Source organism: Pleurodeles waltl, chromosome 1_1 (genome assembly GCF_031143425.1).
Source record: "Pleurodeles waltl isolate 20211129_DDA chromosome 1_1, aPleWal1.hap1.20221129, whole genome shotgun sequence".
Classification (NCBI taxonomy): Eukaryota; Metazoa; Chordata; class Amphibia; order Caudata; family Salamandridae; genus Pleurodeles; species Pleurodeles waltl.
The window spans coordinates 977,634,296-977,655,988 of record NC_090436.1 but is presented as its reverse complement, the minus strand read 5'-3'; the positions used below and the strand labels follow the sequence as shown (position 1 = coordinate 977,655,988).

Here is a 21,693-nt window from a genome sequence, read left to right as displayed (position 1 = left end):
ACTTAAAAAAAGTTCTATTTCTGCCTGCTAGACAGCACCTTTACTGTCCCAGTAAAAACCTATGCCATTTTTTTACTTAAATGTATAGTTCAAGCATATGGCAGACTTTGGGTGGATTTCACTTTGTGTGATATGCTTTTGTGATTTAAAAAAACATTGCATTGGCTTGCTAACACAGGAATTATTGGCATTTCCAACCCACAAATCCAGAACCACTGCCTCCGGAAATCCTGATCATATCACATCATAAAGAAGCCCCTAAGCAGCGAACCACCACTGAGCTACCCATCTTCAAAATATGTTTTCTCTCTGGTTCTCTATGTGAATAAAAAAGGTGTATAATTAATTGTTATTTTCATAGATGAAGAAACCAGTCATGCAGTCCGTAGTGTGTCATCAGCAAACCATTACTCACTGAATTTCATGTTTAAGGAGCCAACCACTCCCACGCTCATGCACTCACCCATTCACCTGTGTAACTACATCCTCACATCCAACTCACACCCATGCCCCAAGTTTTCCTCGAGCACTTACCTGGTCATCTGCAAGACCACCTTTGAACTCACACTTATCCAGCTCACTCATCCACACCCATCTACATACAGCTGTGCATCTCTCTAAATCTTGTCAGTATATCTGGGTATAGTCATATAAATACACAGATGTATATTTTATATTTGTTTATCTAAACAAAAACAAAACCATTACCAAAAAGGTATGCTTAAAATTGGCCAGAACTGTTGCGAATGCCACCAAAGTGAGAATCCGTTTGTGAATTACAAAAATATCAATGGACACAATGCGCAGGGAGTTTTTCACCTGCCCACTAGGATCGTTGACCTTTTTCCATGCCCTTGCCTGTGAGTCTAATATCACTTCTTTTAATTGAACACTTGTCATTTTTGATCTCGCATAACCTACCTCTATCTTCTATAAAAAGCTGTTTGGGAAATACCAATACACTACAGTATGGCCCATCGACATGAGTTGGTAAATAACATCAGGGAAATCCTTGCATATGAATAATTCTTTCCCAGTCCAAACAGCTTTTTCCTGAGGCACCAGCCAGTTTTGAAGTACCCTGAATTCCCTATGAGCCACTCCGTTTTTGTCTGTGAACACCTGCACAGAAATCAGGATCACTTCATTGAATCAGGTGATTCTGCCATTGAGACAGAGGTTACCAGAATCAGACACTCTGTGGAACACATGGGATTATCTTTCAGCTGCCACTTCGCAGGTCCAAGACTTTGAGATTCTGGAGTTTAAGTGCATCTTGAAGACTGATATTCCTTTCACCCATACACACAAAAGTTAGCCTGCTTTTCAGTGAGCATTGAAAGAAATTATTCCTCCAAGTCCATCAATAATTATTTGCCTTTGTCATGCTTATCAATGTTTGATTGGTAATTGCAAAGGTAGAACGTATCACGTATCACTGTGTGTTAGGCTTACAGTAACCATTTTGGCACCCTCACTTTTTACTTTATGTAAGTCAGGCATGAGTCCTAAAACTCTGGGGAAAAAGTACACAATTATATTGCTTGTAGTGTTATCAGAGGTTCTTTTTATAATGCAGTACATCCGAGGAAATATAAACCTGCTTAACAACAACATTAATTATACATTGGAGCATCCACAGATAAAGTTACATCTTAGACAGAGTAATTAACAAAGTCTACGTCTGGCTATTTTAGAAGTGAAAGTGTTTCTTTGTCTTTCGACTAGTTCTTGGGTGTAATTCTGTGAATGTGTATGTGTATGTAGGTAAAAGCATTGGTTGGATGAATGACTACATGAGTGAGTCCTTGAAAGTGTGAGTGATTGAGTGCCTAGTTGGATGGGGGAGTGTATGACGTGATTAATACGTTTATGGGTGAATTAATTAATGGGACATTTGCAGTGTTCAACTAGCCTGGTGCAGGACTTGTCTCAAGAAGAGTAAAATGCAAAAGGCCAATCTCTGCCTACGTGTATTTAACAGGAAGGGGCATATTTATACTCTGTTTGCACCAAATTAGTGTCATTTTTTTTTACTCTAATTCAGTGCAAAACTAACTCCATATTTATACTTTGGTGCTAGACCCCTCTAGCACCAAATTTATGGAGTTAAAGTCATTTTTTGAAAGTGGAGTCCTACTTTGCCTTAATGAGATGCAAGGTAGGCGTTCCCGTGCAAAAAATGACTCTATGGCCTTAACACCATATTTAGGGGCATATTTATACTCTGCGGCGTATTTATACTCTGTTTGCACCGAATTAGTGTCATTTTTTTTAACTCTAATTCGGTGCAAAACTAACTCCATATTTATACTTTGGTGCTAGACCCATCTAGCACCAAGGCCCTGATTTAAACTTTTTTTGCACTGCATTAACGTCATTTTATGACACAAAAGTGGCGCAAACTTACAAAATATTGGCCCTTATTTATACTTTTTGCTGCAAAACTGCACTAACTCAGTTTTGCACCAAAAAGTTGAGCACCGGCTTGCACCATTTCTGTGCACCAGCTGGGCACCATATTTATGGAATGGTGCAAGCCGGTGCAAAGGGTAGGCTAGAGTTTAAAAAAATGACTTTAGTCGGGTGGGGCTGGCAGTAATGAAGAAGAGGGTTTAGCACCAAAAATGGCTTTAGGCAGGTTAGAGTAAAAATAAATGACTCTAACCAGATTAGCGTCATTTTATGGTGCTAAACCTACCATGCCACATGACTCCTGCCTTAGGAAAGGCAGGAGTCATGCCCACCACCCCAGTGGCCAGCACAGAGGACAGGGGTCCCCTGGGCATGGCCATTGCACCCGGTGCCATATATGGGGGCCCATTTCAGGGCCCCCTATGGCACTTTCAAAAATAAAATGCACTTACCTGTACTTACCTGGGATGGGGTCCCCCATCCTCGCAGTCCCTCTAGTGTGGGTGGGGGTGCCCTTAGGGCCTAGGAAGGGCACCTCTGGGCTTATTCCATGGTGTTCCACCATGGAAATAGGGCCACAGGTCCCCTAAGACCTGCCCTGACCCAGGTCTTAAAAAATGGGGCAAAGCAAGCTTTGCCCCATTTTTTGACCCTTCCTCCCTCCTTTGCACCATTTTTACATGGGAGTATAAATATGGTGTTAAGGCCATAGAGTCATTTTTTTTGCACGGGAACGCCTACCTTGCATCTCATTAAGGCAAGGTAGGTTTCCACTTCCAAAAAATGACTTTAACTCCATAAATTTGGTGCTAGACGGGTCTAGCACCAAAGTATAAATATGGAGTTAGTTTTGCACTGAATTAGAGTAAAAAAAAAATGACGCTAATTCATTGCAAACAGAGTATAAATACGCCCCTTAGCGTCAAAAAATGATGCTAATCTGGTCAGAATCATTTATTTTGACTCAAAACTGCCTAACGTAATTTTTTTTTTAAGCTAGCCTACCCTTTGCACCGGCTTGCACCATTCCATAAATATGGTGCCCAGCTGGTGCTAAAAAATGGTGCAAGCCGGTGCAAAACTTTTTGGGGCAAAACTGCCTTAGTGCAGTTTTGCACCAAAAAGTATAAATAAGGCCCGAAGTGTGCACGTCAAGAATGGCTTCCATTATGCCAGGGACAGCATTATGCCAGAAGTGGGTACCATTATGTCACAAACGGGAGCAGAATCATGCCAGGGATGTGCACCGTCATGCCAGGGGTACCTACAATATTTTTAAAAAATGTCCCATTATTTCCAGGCCAGCATGATCCTGATACAATTGTGCCATGGTTGTCCAAATTACTATCACTACGCTAGTCACATTATGCCAGTAGTGGACACCATTATACTGTGGCTACCCACTGCATGCTATACTATTATGCCAGGTCCAGCAATATGCTAGATGTAAACACCATTATATAATGGGTGCCCACATTAAGGCAATAATTATTACCACTATCGTGTAAGAACCAACATTGTAAGGAAGGGGTGCAGACAAGTCAATATCATCAATATATTATGAATTGTTATGGTACTGACAGGAAAAGCATTATTTCAGAACTGTGTGCCACATCATGTCATGGGTATCCATAGTATGCAAATAATTACCACCATTATAGCAGAGCCAGAATTATTCGTCATTGTATGCAACCCTCGTACAACAGATGCTAAAATTAAACTAATATTTGAATGGTTATGAGATTAATTATCACCCTTGTTCCAGAACTGGGTTCCATCATAAAAAGATGATCACCAGATGCCATGTGTGGCCTGAAATCTGGAGGTTATGTAGAAAACATACCCCCACAGACACGCGAGAACACACACACACTCATATTTATATCAGTACTCTGCAGCAATAATAGGTTTTTACCTGCTTGATACCTATACTTCTGATGTGGCTTTTAGTCACCATCTGGCCCTGCTCTCACCCCTTCTAAGGAGCTCATGGTGTCTAGAGTTACTTTTCTTCATCTCGTCTCTGGCTATGATGTTGGTACAGACCAGGTGACCCTTGAGGCCTTCCCTAGGCAGACACAGACAACTGTTCTTCCAGCAAAATGACCATTGTTGGAACGCAGGAAACACTCCACTTCATGACTGACAGTTACAACCAGCAATATCTGAATGGCTTATGTCGGCTGATCGCGATGTGAACGGGACAATGACCAACTGCTGACTGGGGCTGACCTTTGGCCCTCTCTGGGTGTAGATCATTGAAGCTGCTGTGAGACATCTAAAGCTGGCTCAAGCCAAAACTAACGAGATAATAATTCAAAAGGAATTAAACAACTTGTTTTTTCATCTTAAACTCTAATAGTTGCAGTAGCGGCTGCCACTGAACAGGGGTTGGTGGAGCGGGACAGGGTGCTAAGGGACAGGGGGAGCATTTAAAAAAACAAAACAAATTTAATAAAAATAAAAGAAACACTAACCTTTGAGGGGGCACGCGTTCATCTCCCCTCCGTCCTCTTCCTCTTCCTGGCTGCACAGGCTCCCAGCCAATCATGACGCTGCTGACAGCAGCATCATGATTAGTCTGAGCGGCCTGCTTCGCTGCTCAGACTGGGAATGGGAGCCTGGGCATGTTCTCCACTCTGTAGCGCAATACAGCCGGATAAAGAACATGCAAAGTGCTCATGTCTGGTTGGCTGCACACTGATGGCCAAGCAGACATGTGCACTTTGGGTGTGCGTATAGCCCTCCTCCGGCCCCCTCCCTCCAGACCAGCCCCCCATGCACTACAAGGTCAAATAAAATGATGATAACGTAGTGTACATTATTATCATTTTATTTTTCCTTTTGGGAAATTCAGAGGGGCAACGCTGCTCCACCTTAGCAGAGGAGCCGCCCCTGAATGGATGCAAAAGCAATAAAGGGCTCTTTTGACTAGTACACTCATCACATGATATTTACTTGTTGTGCGTAAGAATTGACTTACCTGGTTAAAAATTTGTGTACTGTGCTTTTTTGCTGTAACCCCACTACACATCTTGGCGAATCTTGTACATTAGGTCTTCTGTGATAATTTGTTTAATTGCTCACTATCACTACTCGGAAATTATTTATGCAATATACTTCTTTACACTTTTCATTTCTAAACAATAATATTTGAGAAATGTTTCTGTTTGTTTTTCTAGCAATTTTCAGTCGCCGACCGTGCAGGGTTTATCGATGATGTTTTTGCCTTTGCAAGGTATGTATATAAGTGGAAATGTTACGCCACTGTGATTTTTAATATTGGCTCCGTGGCGTTTATTTCACGAGAATATTAACCTTAAACAGCTTACACTTTTCAGGTTACTCTGTACAAATTATTCTAAAGAGCCAAAGGTATTTTCGCCAATCTTATGCTATTTGGGAAGGGGGCCGAACTCAAATCATAGAACATTGAGAGTGAATATTTTATTGCCTAAAAAGCAGGACGTATCATGATCATGCGTGTCCATCGGTTTATGAAGATAGGAGGCAGAGACGTTGATGCACAGCAATATAAGATGTATTTTGCAATCGTTCTATCATTCTGTTCATATGTTTAATTTTTTCTACGCTCTCGCCGTTTTAACTCCTGGCTATTCTGTTTTTGATGGCAAAAAATTAGAGAAATAATCCATTTTATTTGGAATTCGGGCACATATGTCGTCCAATCGTTTTATTCTTTAAAAACAAAAACACATACGTTGTTGAAAGTCAAATCAAAGAGAAATTACAGGATCCATGAAGCCTTGCGGACAAACACCCACTCATTGGTCAGGTACTTGAAAAAATATTCACCGTTTTTGGCAATTTCTTGTAAAGGTGATAAATAGAAACTCAACAACGCAGTCGATCACAGGTAATCTCAGAAGAAACTGTGTTTTCATGTGAACCTGTAATGCACCTTAGTTAGGAAAACGCTCACTTGAAAGACCTTTGTGAGAACTTTGCTATCTTGCATTTGACAAAATCACATTTACTCCGCTTTTTATCCTTCGAATTTCACTACAAGAACCATTCGCTAATATTAAAACCTGCGCTGAATCTACCTACTCATAGCATAGCAGTGGCCAAAATTGCTAGTTAGTTGGTTTCACATAAAGGGATGTACAAAGGAAATTAATGAATGAACAATGAAACAACTTGTTGTTTTGTTTCTTTCTGAAAATAGAAGATTTGTCTTGGCACATATGCTTATTGGGAGATAATTTTATTGTTGGGGAATCTGTAGTGGACTGTATTTTTTGTTAGTGCTTGTGAGAAATTGGGTTGCTGGTTGAGTGAGGTGTGAGCCCAGGTCAAGCAACAGCCACAACCCCCTTGTAGGGTTAGCCACAAAAAATCACTAATTTAACCCGTGTTTAACCCTGGGTAGCTTGGCACAAAAAGCAGTCAGGCTAAACTTAGAGGCAATGTGTTAAGTATTTATGCAGCACATACACAGCAACACAGTGACAATACAACACAATAAAAACCCTTACTAAATTATTTGACGCCAAAACCATCAAAATACAATTAGTAGAACCATCATTATGAATTTTTAAAGTTCAAAATAGCAAGTCCTCAGTTTTGGAAAAAGGCCAACTGGGAACCTTTAGCATGACAACCAATGGTCTAGGAGTAGGTGGAGAACTCTTGGAGGTTCAAGACTCACACAGGCTGGATCCAGGTGTGGGTTCAAGGTGGTGGGAGCTTGTTATGTCCATGTGGCTCTGAACAGGAGGTCAGCTAAACTAACCTTTGGAGTCACTGCTGAAGTTGTGGTTGCAGGTGAAGGTGAAGGGCTCCACAGCAGGGCTGGACTTGGAAGGTTCAAGGCAGGCTCCAGGCAGCAAAGCAGTCCTTCCAGATACAGCAGCAGGCAGTCCTCTGAGAGTCCTTCTACAGTTCCAGTAGTGAACTGAAAAGTGGGCCTGAGAGCCCTATTTTCATACCCTAGTGCCATGCTCCTAGATGTTGGAAGAAGTTTACAGAAGGGTTCACTGAAGTTCCAGGAGTTTAGTGCCTCTCCTGCCCTGGCTTCTAGCTGGTTGTACTGACAATACAGGGCCATTAAGCCTATTGTGTGGTGGCAGAGCCCAGCCTGTTCATGTGTAAGAGGGGGCTGGGATTAGCTCTTCCCCCATTAAATCAGTTAATGGCCCATTCAGGCTCTGCTAATCTCACTATTCTGTGCCTGTCTATAGTGAATTCACAAAGTCTCAACTGCCAGTTACACCTAGTCATGTAACCTAAGGCAGACTGCAGGGATGGAGGCTAAGGGCAGGAAAATGCCAACTTTCTAAAAGTGGCATTTTTAAACTTGAAATGATGAATCTGACTTCGCCATTAAAGATGGTGTATCACTACAAATTCATAGATCCCAAACATGACATGTCTGCCCTCTCTGGCCTGGCAATTACATCACATTAATTAAAATAAGTAACCCCCAATGTTATCCTTTGGAAGGGTTAGGCGTCACAGTAGTAAAAAATGAATTTGGGAGTTTTCACCTCTAGGACATGTATAACTAAAAGGCACATGGCCTGCATTCTAATTGCACAGCACCCTGCCTTTTGGTATACCTTATTGGTGGCTTATATGTAACAAAAGGGGAGTTTTAAGTGTTGGCAAGGGGTTTCAAATGGCAAGTCGACATGGCAGTGGCACACTGCCTTCAGGCCGCAGTGGTAGGCCTGGGACATGTTTTAAAGTGCTACTTAAGTGGATGGCACATTAAGTGCTGCAGCCCCACTGGTAGCATTTCATTTACATGCCCTGGTTATATGATATAGCGCTTTACAAGGGGCTTACATATAAATTACATATGCCAGTCAGGTATATGTCAATCAACTAAAGTTTTAGGGAGAGAGTACAGGCACTTTAGCACTGGTTAGCAGTGATAAAGTGCACACACTCCTAAGGCCAACAACCAAAAATCTAGCAAAAAGTAGGAGAAGGAAGGCAAAACCTTTGGGGATGACTCTGTAGAGAGGGACATTTCTAACAATGCTACAAGCCAAATTTTTTAACTTCTGAAATTTAACAACTTTGTGATGCTGCAAAGTTTGTCATTTTTTCACAACTTCACCCCCAGGCAAAATTTATGCAAGAACACGTTTTAGTCGAAGATTTTTTTAGCAAACAATTTTTTGTTAGAGTTCTCCCACAAACTTTTGTTTTTGGGGCTATTTTCTTCATCAAAACCAACTTTTCGGAAATTATTCACTTGTGTATTTTTAAACATGGCCTTGCTCATGAAGGCGAGGAATTGTAGAAACAACAGATGTTGGCAGAAATCAAATTTGGCTTTTTTGTAGTAACCAGTTTCTGTTTACATTGTGTCCCTGGCATATTCGGTGTATTGCAGTTTTACACTTGCAATTGCACAAGTTGACCAGTTCAAAAATGACATTTTCACTGACAGACTGATGCACAAATTATGCTTTTGTACTGGTTGGTCTGTGCAAATGTTGATGCAAAATTGCACAGCACCGGTGCAATGTTACATACGTTAGTAATTGTCCTTGCAGTGGCTCTTAAATATCTATAACTAAATTTACGGAAAAATGGCCCGGTGGATACTTTGTATCTGCTTTAGAAATAGCAACAGACATATACGATTGTCCACATTTGGCTGAAGATTATTGGGACAGAAGGTGGTAAGTTTCCAGACAAGATCTGCAACTTCGGGTTCCTAAATATTGGTGGGTTGCTTATAATTAAAATAATTCTGAAGTTCACTGACTTGTTTCATCGAGCATAGAACAGCCATAAAAAAGAACAGAGCGCTCATCTTTCCAAATCAAAAGTGCAACGAGGCTTGCATACACTAATTCATGTTTCTCTTTTTAGTGCTGAACTTCTGAACTACACAACTGCTCTGAACCTGACAAAATATCTGGTACACGAGGATGCCTATTTGCCCTGGCACCGAGTTACATCAGCTTTGTCATACCTCACAGATATGCTGGAAGACGACAGTGTACTGTACCCAAAATTCAAGGTGTAGTATCTTTTAATTGTTTTGAAAAAGGAAGATAGCTGAATAAAACTCACATGACAAGTCTTTACAGCACACATGCTTTTGAGGGAGTCGATATTTGCAGGGGGCATATCTGTACACCCAATAGCAGCAATGCCCAAAGGCTCAGAGTTATGCACCAAATGCATTTCCAGATGTATGTGAGATGAGGATTGACTCAAATTGCATATCTTCGTGACCAAGGTTGGTGAGATCTGGGCATGGACACACTCCCTTTATTTAATGAATTGGCACCGCAGACCTCTAAGGGCAAATCACTTCTGCAGAATAAATCCCTGATTATAGGTGGGCCAGAGCTTTCAGACCTCTGTGCAAACGATGCTGTACCAAGTTTCCACACCCAGTAACTACCTGATGCAATAAAGTTCACACTCTTCTTTAACATTCGGAAGAGCAAACCTGACTGAATTTAACAATGAGAAAGAGCACAGTTATTCCCCAAAACCTCAGAATAGGTGCAATTAGTTACACCTGAAAAATTCCAAACCACGAGAAAGTAATTTTTATTAGGTGCAATAAACAGCACCTACCCACTGGGGCATTCGTAATCAGGACCTATAACTGGCATCTAGAGTCTCTGTGCAATGGCCTTCCTCAAAGGCCTCCTTCCCACTATTAGCCAGTCACTCTAAGTGGCCACCAACACCCCGCTACCATCTGGGTTATCCCTGAAAATATCAAGAAGGGAAGTTTTGCACCTTTTCTCAAACATTCTGGTCTTGATACATCAGATCTGAAAAATGATTATTCTATGATGCAGCTGCGAGTCACGGCTATAATTCTAGAAGAACATCTGGCCAGGTGGCTGGCCAGACATCTGGAAACATTTGAGCTGCTCAATGAAGACAAATTAGGTTTCACCTAGAAAATATGCCACCCATGCCCCTTTTTGGATAATATTTGCCACTTGCAGGATGAAGTACATATGTATGGGGTCTATTGCTGCTGCATCCACCGTACGGTTTGATAGGTAAATCATGCCATCCAATTAGATCGTCTCAGAGCTGCCAGGATGAAAGGTTGGGCACTGTCTTGGCATTCTTCTTTTCTACCCTATGAGTCACAAACAAATTCTGTTCTTAGTTTTACTCAGTAGAGATGGAGACACCTTGTGATGTCCCACAAGGTGCCACACTTTCTCCCATTGTATTTACCATATAGGTCAGCTGATCTGTGGCCTCATCCATTCTTTCGCAGTTAACACAATATCCTATGCTACTGATACCTAGCCGGTGCTTAAATTCAATCAGGACACCACCATCGTACCTGGGAAGTATAGTTGGGTTTGTTGGGTATCCAGATGTGGCTATTCAACGAGTTTGTAAATTCTGAGGGAGACAAACTGAGATTCTGCTAATAGGTGGTGATCTTAGGTGCTGGACTCAGAATTTGTGACTACTAAACTGAACACACTTCTAATTACGGTGTTCAAAGTTATGAACTATGTTGCCGGTTTGACCAGGAACTGTCTTTCTAGCTTAAAATTGAGAAAGTCTGGTGGATGGCTTTCACTGAATGGAAAACGCTGAAAACCATTCTTCTGTTTCTCCGCCCTGGTCATAATGAGCAAGTAGTCAGGGCCTCATTTTAGCACATTTGGGGGAAGATTTACAAACATCTTGTGCTGGGTTAGCACCACAAATGTAAGGCTAACCAGCACAAAATGCTTTTTTCCTAGTTTGCTTTCCAGTGCAAAACTTATTTTGCGCTAGAAAGTACCCTATAAGTAACACAAAGCAGCACAAAGCACTGCTTTGCATTATTTAGAGTCAAGGGGCGTTACATGGATGCTACTTAGGTGTTTTCATGCAGCCACCCTTGCCTTTTGACGCAAAACCGTATCTGCAAAAAATAGTAGACAAGGTTTTGCACCAAAGGTAAAGCCTTTTAAAAGCAGAAATATTTTCATTTCTCCTTTCTTTGCCGACTTTGCATGTGTGCTGCAATGTGTAGCACACATACAACGTGAGAAAGGTTTTATAGTGTGTTTAAGTCTAGTATTTTGTACTGGAAGGGTACCCTTCAGGTACAAAACCTACGCTTGACTCACTCACACACCCTTGCACCAGTGCTTGATTTGTGCAGCTGGTTTCCGGTGTGGGGCACCAGCACTTATTTTTCTGCCTCAATCATTTACTGCGAACAAACAACACATGTGGGAAAGACAAAGGAAGAGAAATACGAAAAAGCATCACAAAAGAAGAAAGCAGAAAGCCGCAAGAGTGAGCTGAAGGGACAAAGAGCATCTGTAAATGGATTGAAGAGGCCCGAGATGGCTTCAGGTTTATGCTGCCTCAGTATTCCTTGCTCGCACACTTAATTGCAGCAGCCACGAGTTTCATAGGATAGCTGTGGGCATGGGAATGTTTTTATTTACAAATTAAGCTCTGTCTTGCGCTATGGTGTAAAGGTGTGTCTGTGGCGCACAGCAGCTAAAATCAGCACTGGTGCTAGGAGGTGGGAGGAGAGACCCATATCTCTGTAGATCTGGCGCTCTCCTGCTCCCTCCCTGTCCTGCAGCGCATCATTTTTCACTGTTGCACTGCGCTGCATGACTACTTGGTAAATCTAGGCCTTCGAGTACTACAATGCTCTATATCTTGGTTTATGAGAACAGTGTTTCTCCAACCTACACTGCCTATAGAATGTGACCATGAAACTGTCATGTGTCCTACAACAAATTTGCTTATGTGTCTCAGATGCAATGGGACCTGCATTTGCTGACAGTAAAAAACAGAATTCAATTAAAAGGCCTATGATACATGAAGGGCCTGTTTCTGAGTTTGCCAGACTGAAGGTGATATATACCCTGGGGTTTGGACTTTATCAAAATCAGCACATTTTGGTAAATTTTGTTTGTATAATTGTTAGAAATGGGGTCTCTAGTTGGCAGTGGTTTGCAACCTGTCCGAGATAGGACCCTCCTCTAGTCATGGTCAGCTAAGATAACCCCTACTCATCCTCTGGATAGCTTAGCTCAAGCAGTCAGGCTTATCTCATAGGCAATGTGTAAAGTATTTGTACACACATACACACAGTAACACAGTGAAAACACCACATAATAGTTGATATTTATCTAAATAAAACAAGACCAAAACAACAAAAATCCAACATACACAAGTAACGATACACATTTTCAAAGATCAACTGTAGTATAGTGCTTAGAAACACAATATCTCCAACAGGGTCTATCACTCTGTCTTGACGGATTCGCTTCAACAGTCTGATGCTATCACAAGGAAGTATGGGCCTGTCACCGAGTCACATGGACTCTGTGTACAGTGCCTTGGAAAACAACGAGGAAACAAAGACATAGCATGGAGTCAGGGAGGTGAGGTGTCGCTGGTGCAGGTGCAGGGTCGGTTCCTTACTGCTGCCGGGAAGGTGAGACATCAGTTCTTTACTGCTAGGCAGGGGAGGTGAGGCATCAGTTCCTTGCAGCTGCAGGGGAGATGATGCGGCGTCCGTGGCGAGGCATTGGTTCCTTATGACAAGACGGGATTGATGAATCCAGGAATCCAGGAAGTCAAGGTGCAAGGCGTCGACTTGGTGGTGTTGTGATTACACCACGGGGCCACAGGTGCTGTGGCTGAGTCAGAGTCAGGTGTCACAGATGTCAGTGACACAGTGCTCGGGACTCATGCTGTGGTTGGACTTTGGAGGTGCTGCAGTGGCATCAAGCTTGTGTTGCAGGTCATGGTTATTGCACTCGGAGGTGACCACGGCTCTGGTGCAGACAGCTGCAGGGAGTCAGAGACTGGCGCCGGTTCCAAAGTCGCTCTCGAGTTGATGTGCTTAGTTTCTTCTTGATTGCACAAGAGCTCACTTCCAATGGCCCAGGAACTGGATGTGGCACTACTTGACAAGTCAGGACTCTCAGCAAGAGAGCCTGGTACTGGTAGGTGAAATCTTTGAAGGCACTGAGACTTCTTAACAGGAGGCAAGTTCAATTCAAGCCGTTGGAGAACCTTTGAAAGCAGGATGTAGAAAGCAAAGCCCAGTCCTTTCACTCCCAGGACCGAAGAAGCAAGCAGCAGGCCAGCACAACAAAGTAACATGCAGAGTGGCAGTCCCTCCTACCACATCCAGCTCTTCTTCCTAGCAGAATGTCCTCAGTCCAGAATTGTTGTAACTATGTGGTGTCAGCTGTCCAGTACTGATACCCATTTCTGTTTTTGAAGTAGGCAAACTTCTAAGAGAAGTGGAGATTGTGTGAGGACAGGCACAGTCCTATTCAAGTGGAAGTGTCAGCTCCTCCCACAACTCTAGCTCAGGAAGACCCATCAGCCGGGTGATGGGCCATCAAGATATGCAGGGCACACCTCTGATCCATTTGTGTGACTGTCTAGAGTGAATGCATAAACAGCCCAACTGTCATCCTGATTCAGACTTGTATTCCACAGAACGGCAGAGGCACAGAATGGTTAAGCTAGCAAATGCCCGTTTTCTAAAAGTAGTATCAACAACATTGTCTCAACAGACATCAATAAGAGATAAATAAACAATGACAATATCATACAAAAGCATGAAAAAAGGAAAAGAAAAGCTGTGAATTATGTATTACAAATATATTTCAAAAATCAATAAACCAAAAGTACAAAATTGCATCCATATTTATCCAAAATAGTACTGTGACTAAAACAAGGTGAACCCATAGTGCTCGTAAACAAGTGCCCCAAACTGGTGCATGTGAAACACAAAGAAGAAAAAAGAATGAGAAGCATCTAAAATACAGTCAATCTTTGTGAACTCAAAGAACATGAATTAACAATTTTATGAAAACATTAAAATTATCATGTACATCAAGAAGCCTCAATTTTGCTGATGTATTTGTCAACAACGTCCTGACCTTATATATTTAAGACCATCATAATGACCAAAAGATGCACGTGGACAAAGTGGAGCTGTAACCAGAGAAAAATAATGCATTTGGAGCGGAGAGAGAGATAGAAGAGACCAAGGCAGCCATCAAAAGAGAATGTTGTTAAAATACTCACCAGCCTGTAAAAGTAATGGTGATCATCAAAAAGAGTCGTGATAATACTTTTGAGGGGAAAAACGCTTACAAGCCCCAATGGCAGAAAACAGAGGGTGGTTGCTAATTCCTTAAAAGAGAGAAAAAAAATAGTAACTAATGATACCTGTTGAGACGTTGTTGATACTATATTTTACCCAGGTCTTAACTGGGTTTATGGGTTCCCCTGTAGATCACTCTAAAAATGGCATTTTCAAACCTACAATTCAAAAACCAACTTCACCAAAAGATGTATCTTAAAATTGTTACTTCAGAGACCCCAAACTCCACATCTCTATCTGCTCTCAATGTGAAATTACACTTACAAAAATTTCAAGGCAATAATAATAATAACTATTATTATTATTGTTATTAGACCTGTCAGCTCTTGGCGTGGTTTCCCCAGTCTTTTTGCTTCTGTTTGCCTGGTTTTGATCCTGTGCTGAATTGAATAACAATAATAATAATAATAATCATCATCATCATCATCGTCATCGTCATCGTCATAGTCATAGTCATAATCATAATCATAATCATAATAAACGTAATCATCACACCCATAACAAATCCTCAACCTGTAAATTCTCAAAAGTGGAAGTTTGATTTTTTTATGTATTTTAAACTACCGGCCCAGGCATCCTGAAAGTTTTTTCTTAGGGTGTGGGGGGTCTATTTCTTTCTGTCCAAGACTGTCATGGTTTCCATGGCAGACTCAAACAGAAAACAAGTCCATTCTAAATAGGACGGATGGTCTGATGTACGTACACTAACAGCCTCAAGTCTGTTGGTGATATGCGTGCAAGGTTTCCTCTGTAGGAGCCAGTAGTGTCACCACCAAAGGAAATAGGAGGGTCAGTCCAATTCTAAATAGAGCAGGTACACCATAAGATTGGTGGACATGTGTACTCTTCCACATTTGTGGCAGAGTACCATGTTCCCCACACTATAAATGACCCCCTGGTGCTCTGGTTGTTGGCTTGCATACTTTAGAATTTACTCTAGATTGTTCTCACAGAGAGAGAAAGGTCATTCATTTACAAAGCATATTTGACCAATTTTTTTTACATATTTGCAATAACTAGCCAGTTTTGTCACTTGCAAATCATAATGTCCACTATCTGTGTATTAGTTAGATTTTTCTTTCAGGACTATATCATCTTCGTACTGAATAACCCACATGCTGGTGATAATGAGGTGACCTGGCCTGCGGATGAATCCCATTGTAGAGCACTGTTGAAGTACCCCTGCATTCCAAAGAGTATGTTACCCAAAGAGTGGCTTGCATGGAGGAATGTGTCACTAAATTCACTGAGCCCATTCAGCTGTTCAGAAATATTATGTCTAGTGGGAACAAGCACCCCCTAAGGGATGTGCAAAAAGTACACCAACCAGTTGGTGGTTTACATGTTGTGCATTTAATGAGTGCAGGTTATGAGATGGGAAAGGTTCTCCCTCTTAAGCACATTTTTCACTTCTTGCCAGAACAGGAAGTGAAGTCAGAATGCTTCAGCAAGCACAGCATGCAGAGCTGAGTAGGCTCACACACATACAAACTATGCTTGTGCACTGCACATAACACTCATAGTGTAGCCCGAAGCTCGTTAGCTATGCCAACAAAGAATGTGCATTCTCTTCTTTAATCCTGAAAAGCGGTTTTTACTGTCTATGATGTTGTTTTCACACAAAGTTCAAGTGTACAAGAAATGTCTATGTGAAGGTCTCTGGTGCAGTAGCTCAGAAATTCTTTTCTCAAATGTGATGTATATAACCAATGCCGCCACCACCTGACCATGGAAGAGTATGGCTTGGACGACCATGCAACAATGTTTGCTGGGGCCTCCTCCCAATGACCACCACAGCTGCGGATTGCCTAACTACCACCCTTTAACAGGGCCCCTCAAACTCTGATGTCCACCCATTCATCTCCAGAGTAATTTTGACATTTTATTGTTGTCTGAAAATTGCTGGAGGCAAGTAACACCGCAGCAAGTGCTTTTAAATCATAATATACTTGCAAACACAGCCCCCACCCTAAGTCAGAACCCGGTGCGATGCCACCTGTTGCACCGCCCTAGAGCCGGCCCTGCTATGCACAGATGGAGGATTTCAGCATTGGAAGACTAGACAATACTCTAGCACAGATTAACATGGGAACAAAAAGTTAATAGTAAAATCTCTGTGGAGTTTTGGACATTCAAACTGCATGTCTCCATTAATTAAATACACAAAATCCTTCGTTAGAATTTCTGACATAGTGCATGCTGCATATAAAATAAATTACATAGTATTGACACAGATATTATCCATGAGTGTCCCGGGGTGCCATGGAGCATAAGCAGACTTCATACACTAGCTCCAATGTACGCAAATCGTGGCAGCAAATTATACATACAATCGGAAATCCTTGAATATCACCTAGAGGGGTTCCTGCTGCTTGCCCTCCTTAGTTGTTCCTCACTTCACAAGACCCTTCTGTTGCCCAAGCTCCCCTTAACCATGTCTTGGTATAGATGTTTGAACCCCTCAGTGAAGTCATGGATTAGAGACTTCGAGTGTGTAATGAGAACGCAGACACTTAAAGCTCTGTTACAGCCCATTTTCTCCAGACCCAAATACATCTGGGCTCTTTCTAGATCCTATCTCGCAATGGCTGTAGACCAACCTAATTCATCACCCAGCACTCCACAGCTCGCACTGTAATAACGAGACACAGATTTATATTCACATGCTCCCCTGATGCTGACCTCCAAGGGTGTGATTCCCCTACAGAGTGCTACCATGAGACAATCTGAGTTAAGACGACTAAGCTAACTGTGTACCTTTGTAGATCGTCGGGAAGTGCCTATGAAGTGTACTGAACTTAACAACTGTGGTGTTTGGGGCACATGGAAGATATCCCAGACATGACAATGATGCTTGAGATTTGTTCTGTCACATGGGGGCAGGCATTATTGAATGGTTATTGTCGGTGATTGTAATGTTTTATTTTCTTTGACATGTTTGTGTTGCGAAAGAACAAGAGTCAGTACCTGTCTTTTGCTTTTATGGTGAAATGTGCCTGGTTAAAAGCATTGCTGAAGAAAAGTGCATGTTTTGCTGTTAAATTATGATACAGTAAACAATTTAAAGAAAGGAAAAAGAATGTGATGCACTAAGATTGGATTTCTTTTTTAAAAAATGAGGTAAAGTAATTTTTGTTTATAGCTGCAATCTTGAATATCAGATAGATGACTTCCAGTATATAACAATGAGTGATTTTTTTGCCTTGAATGTCAGATAGATGACTACAAGTAGATAACAATGTGTGTTTTTACAAAAAAATGAAAAAAACAACACTAAGACTTTTTTTATTATTAGGAATACTTACGGAGACAAGTTAAGCCTATTGTGGGCATACTTGGATGGAATGATGACGGAAGCCATTTGCAGAGGTTTGTGCTTTTATAAAACAATATAACTGCTTGCAGCTGTTTCTTTCCTGTATTTCGGAAACGGCTATGTCAGGTGTAACAAATTCATGTAATTAAGAGTTGTTTTGGTAGTAAAATATTGATTTTTGTAGGAATCTGTAGAAAAGAGCACTCCATTTTAGTGTATTGATTGCATGAATTTTTCTTACAGGTTACTTCGTGCCTCTGTTCTAAGTCTAGCTTGCAAAATGGAAGACCCAGAGGCTCTGGGTAATGCAACTGACTATTTCTACAAATGGTTAAGTGGAAAAAGGTATTTAACCATTTCAATTAGCTTGAAGAAATACATGTCTTAGAACAGTTGAGCATTGTGTAATGAGCGTATCCTCTATCTCAGCATTCCAGTCAATCTAAGGCTCCTTGTTTACCGCTATGCAATGAAAAACTCTGGAAGTGAGGAGTCATGGAACTACATGTTTCAGCAGTACCAAAACACCTCCCTCGCTCAAGAAAAAGATAAGTTGATGTATGGCCTGGCATCTGTGAATAACATCACTCTTTTGGACAGGTAAGCTAATCATTTCCTTAATATGCTAAGGCCATATTATAAGGGCCCCACATATTGCATATTGTCCTAGGTGCAAATTTTGTACTCAGTAAATACCGTTAGCATGAGGTTCAGGGTTTTCCAAATGTGCAATTGTTACACTTCCCAATGATGCATTCAGGTTATTGCCCAATCTGAGGTTCACAAACACCTAACATGAGCTGCTTTCTCACCCAGTTTACCTCAGATTTCACCTGGTAGAAAAACTGGGCAGACTAAAATCTTTGTGCAATTTATACAAAGATTTTCATCATGCACAAAGGGGATTAGTGCATACATTAAAATGAAAAGGTCCAAATTATTCCAAAACAGCTAAAAAGAATCCCTCTTAATCCGTAAAACTGTGTCACCTATATCTAGTGGGGTTTTGAAAATAAGAATAAAAAATACACCCTTTATTATTTCAAGCATAGGATAGGCATCTCTACAATTATATATCAGGACAAAGCAAGAATGGTGGGTACTACTGGCTTTTGGTCTGAGGGTAGTATTTGGTGAACTGATGCTTCATTACACAATATTACTTTTCATAATGTCTGTAATATCTCACAAGCTATTCCAAATATCCTAACATATTGTATTCTAGAAATATATTGTAAATACAAACTAAAGAAACAAGAAATAGCATCTAAAAATATCCCGATTGACACCAAAGCCTTTTTCTTGCAGTGGCATTATTAGGTTTAGAGTCACTAAACACTCACATAGAGCATAAACATCTAAGGTCTCTACTGCAGTGATAATATCCATGCTGTCTTGCACAAATAATTTAGGGCTTGATTTAGAATTCAGCAGATGGAATACTCCGTCACAAATGTGATGGATATCCCGTCCATTGTGTAACGATCACCATAAAATATAATGGGATCTTAATACAGCGGATGGGATATCCGTCATGTTAGTGACAGAGTACTCCCCTCCGCCAAGATCTAAGTCAGGCCCTCAGTCTTTGGTACAGAGTCTTAAATAAAAAAAAATCTGTATACTTGCAGATTCATTCCAATGCTGAGCTGCAACCAAATGCAATTGTGGTTAATTTTTAAAAATGTAGTATTAAGAATATTGAAAGCAGACATTCTTGGGAATTTAATGTTCAAAAGTCCAATCATGTCAGTTTAAATTGCTTTCACGTTTAGCCTGCAGCATAATTTCTTGGATTTTTTGTGCATTTCATAATATTCTCTCTGGTTTATGTAATGCTCCTCAGTACTGAATCATCCAAAGGTTGTAGTCCTCAGTATATATGACACTGATGTCTCCACATTTGTCTGTGAGTTTAATTGTAATTTTCAAATTGGCGTATGGCCTCTGTTATTCTTGTCTTCTAGTCATCTTAATATATGTCTTTCATTTGTTTATCTATAATACCTTAAAAATAAGTCATTTGCAAGTAATGATTTCTGTGTTTCCACAATTACTGGAAGACGTTAAAAATAAATTTGAGAAAGCCTTGCAGCATTCTTCTAGCTAGTATTCATTTTGAAGACGAAGCTCAGTATTACTGATGTAAATATTTTAATTGTTTTTTAATTGTTCAGTGTTAAGTTTAAAATTTAGTAGTAATGTGTAATATGAAATATGGACATGTCAGTTTATCCATTTTCACATTTAAACTATTAATATTCCAGAACATTATCACCAGATACGTTCAAAACTTAAATTACATTTGAAGAATCCTGGAGAATTTATCATTTTTCACTTGATGAAACTGTGAAATGATTAGATTTTGGCATATGTTTCTTTGATACAATACTTTCGCGAAAAGTTACTTTACAATAAGTTGTTTAGAGCAAACTAACACACATGATGATTTGAACAAAACAAAGATATTAGTGGTAACAACTTGTGCATTTTACTTATTTTGTTGGAAACATTGTTTTGAAAATATTTCATAAATGTCATCCAATTTGAAAATTATTGTACTAAATTTCATGGTGTGCAGAAATATTTGTGCCACAATTTCACAGAACTCATATTTATTATCTGTGGCCTCTGGTGAAATATTTAGTTTTTTTGCGCCACATCATTTACAGCAATGTTTACAATATATGAATTGTTTTCTGATTGAAATTGTGGACAGTGGCCCGGGGAGAGATCAAAGCATTCAAATGTATGTTAATTCAGGATAATATAATTGGTCTATTCCTCAAAGAATTCAACAGATCAAAAATTACCTCTTATTCCACTATTGTGGTTGTTTCTCAGAATCTCTACATTTGACATAATAACAAGCCATGTTCGGTTTCATAATATGAATAACAGAGATAATTTTATCTGTCTTTTACAGATTAATTAATGGCTGTTATTAATAGCCTGTTCAGTCTCAAAGATTGCATTTATTTATGATATCAAAAAAATGCTCTGAGATTAATTCATACCTTTGACATTGAGATTTCAAAAAAATTGTTGCAGTTGATGTTTTATTCTTTGACCTATCTGTCAAGAAATACATCGCTTTTCAGTTCTAATTAGCCATTAGTAAAGTGTAAAATTCAGCCTACCAGGAGGTCCCTTTGAACTACTGAGAAGCCAGGTAAATACACAGGGCCATATTTATACTTTTTGACGCAAAACTGCGCTAACGCAGTTTTGCGTCAAATCTGAAGCGCCATGCGGGCGCCGTATTTAATCAATGACGTTAGCCGGCGTTAGCCGCCAGCGCTGCCTGGTGTGCGTGGAAAAAAACGACGTACACCAGGCAGCGCCGGCGTAGGGGGATATGGGTCTTGGGCGTCAAGAAATGGGGCAAGTCAGGTTGAGGCAATGTTTTCGCCTCAACCCGATTTGCGCCATTTTTTTCTCACTCCCAACCCCCATAGAAATGACTCCTGTCTTAGCAAAGACAGGAGTCATGCCCCCTTGCCCAATGGCCATGCCCAGGGGACTTCTGTCCCCTGGGCATGGTCATTGGGCATAGTGGCATGTAGGGGGGCACAAATCAGGCCCCCCATGCCACAAAAAAAAAAAAAAAACACTTACCTGAACTTACCTTAATGTCCCTGGGATGGGTCCCTCCAGCCTTGGGTGTCCTCCTGGGGTGGGCAAGGGTGACAGGGGGGTCCCTGGGGGCATGGGAGGGCACCTCTGGGCTCCTTCAGAGCCCACAGGTCCCTTAACGCCTGCCTTTTGCAGGCGCTAAAAAACGGCACAAAAGCGGCCGTACGTCATTTTTTTTGACCCGCCCACTCCCGGGCGTGAATTGTGC

The 21,693-nt window shown here is 40.9% G+C and overlaps 1 protein-coding gene across 1 annotated transcript in view; it reads left to right on the top strand.

Moving 5' to 3' along the window:
- ENPEP (glutamyl aminopeptidase) overlaps window positions 1–21,693 on the top strand; it is a 257,425-nt gene that overhangs the window by 202,224 nt on the left and 33,508 nt on the right. The window contains exons 13-17 of the mRNA XM_069230243.1: window positions 5,598–5,653; window positions 9,268–9,418; window positions 17,829–17,902; window positions 18,093–18,194; window positions 18,279–18,449. Coding sequence (XP_069086344.1) covers window positions 5,598–5,653; window positions 9,268–9,418; window positions 17,829–17,902; window positions 18,093–18,194; window positions 18,279–18,449 — 554 coding nt within the window. The remainder of the gene's footprint in view (window positions 1–5,597; window positions 5,654–9,267; window positions 9,419–17,828; window positions 17,903–18,092; window positions 18,195–18,278; window positions 18,450–21,693) is intronic.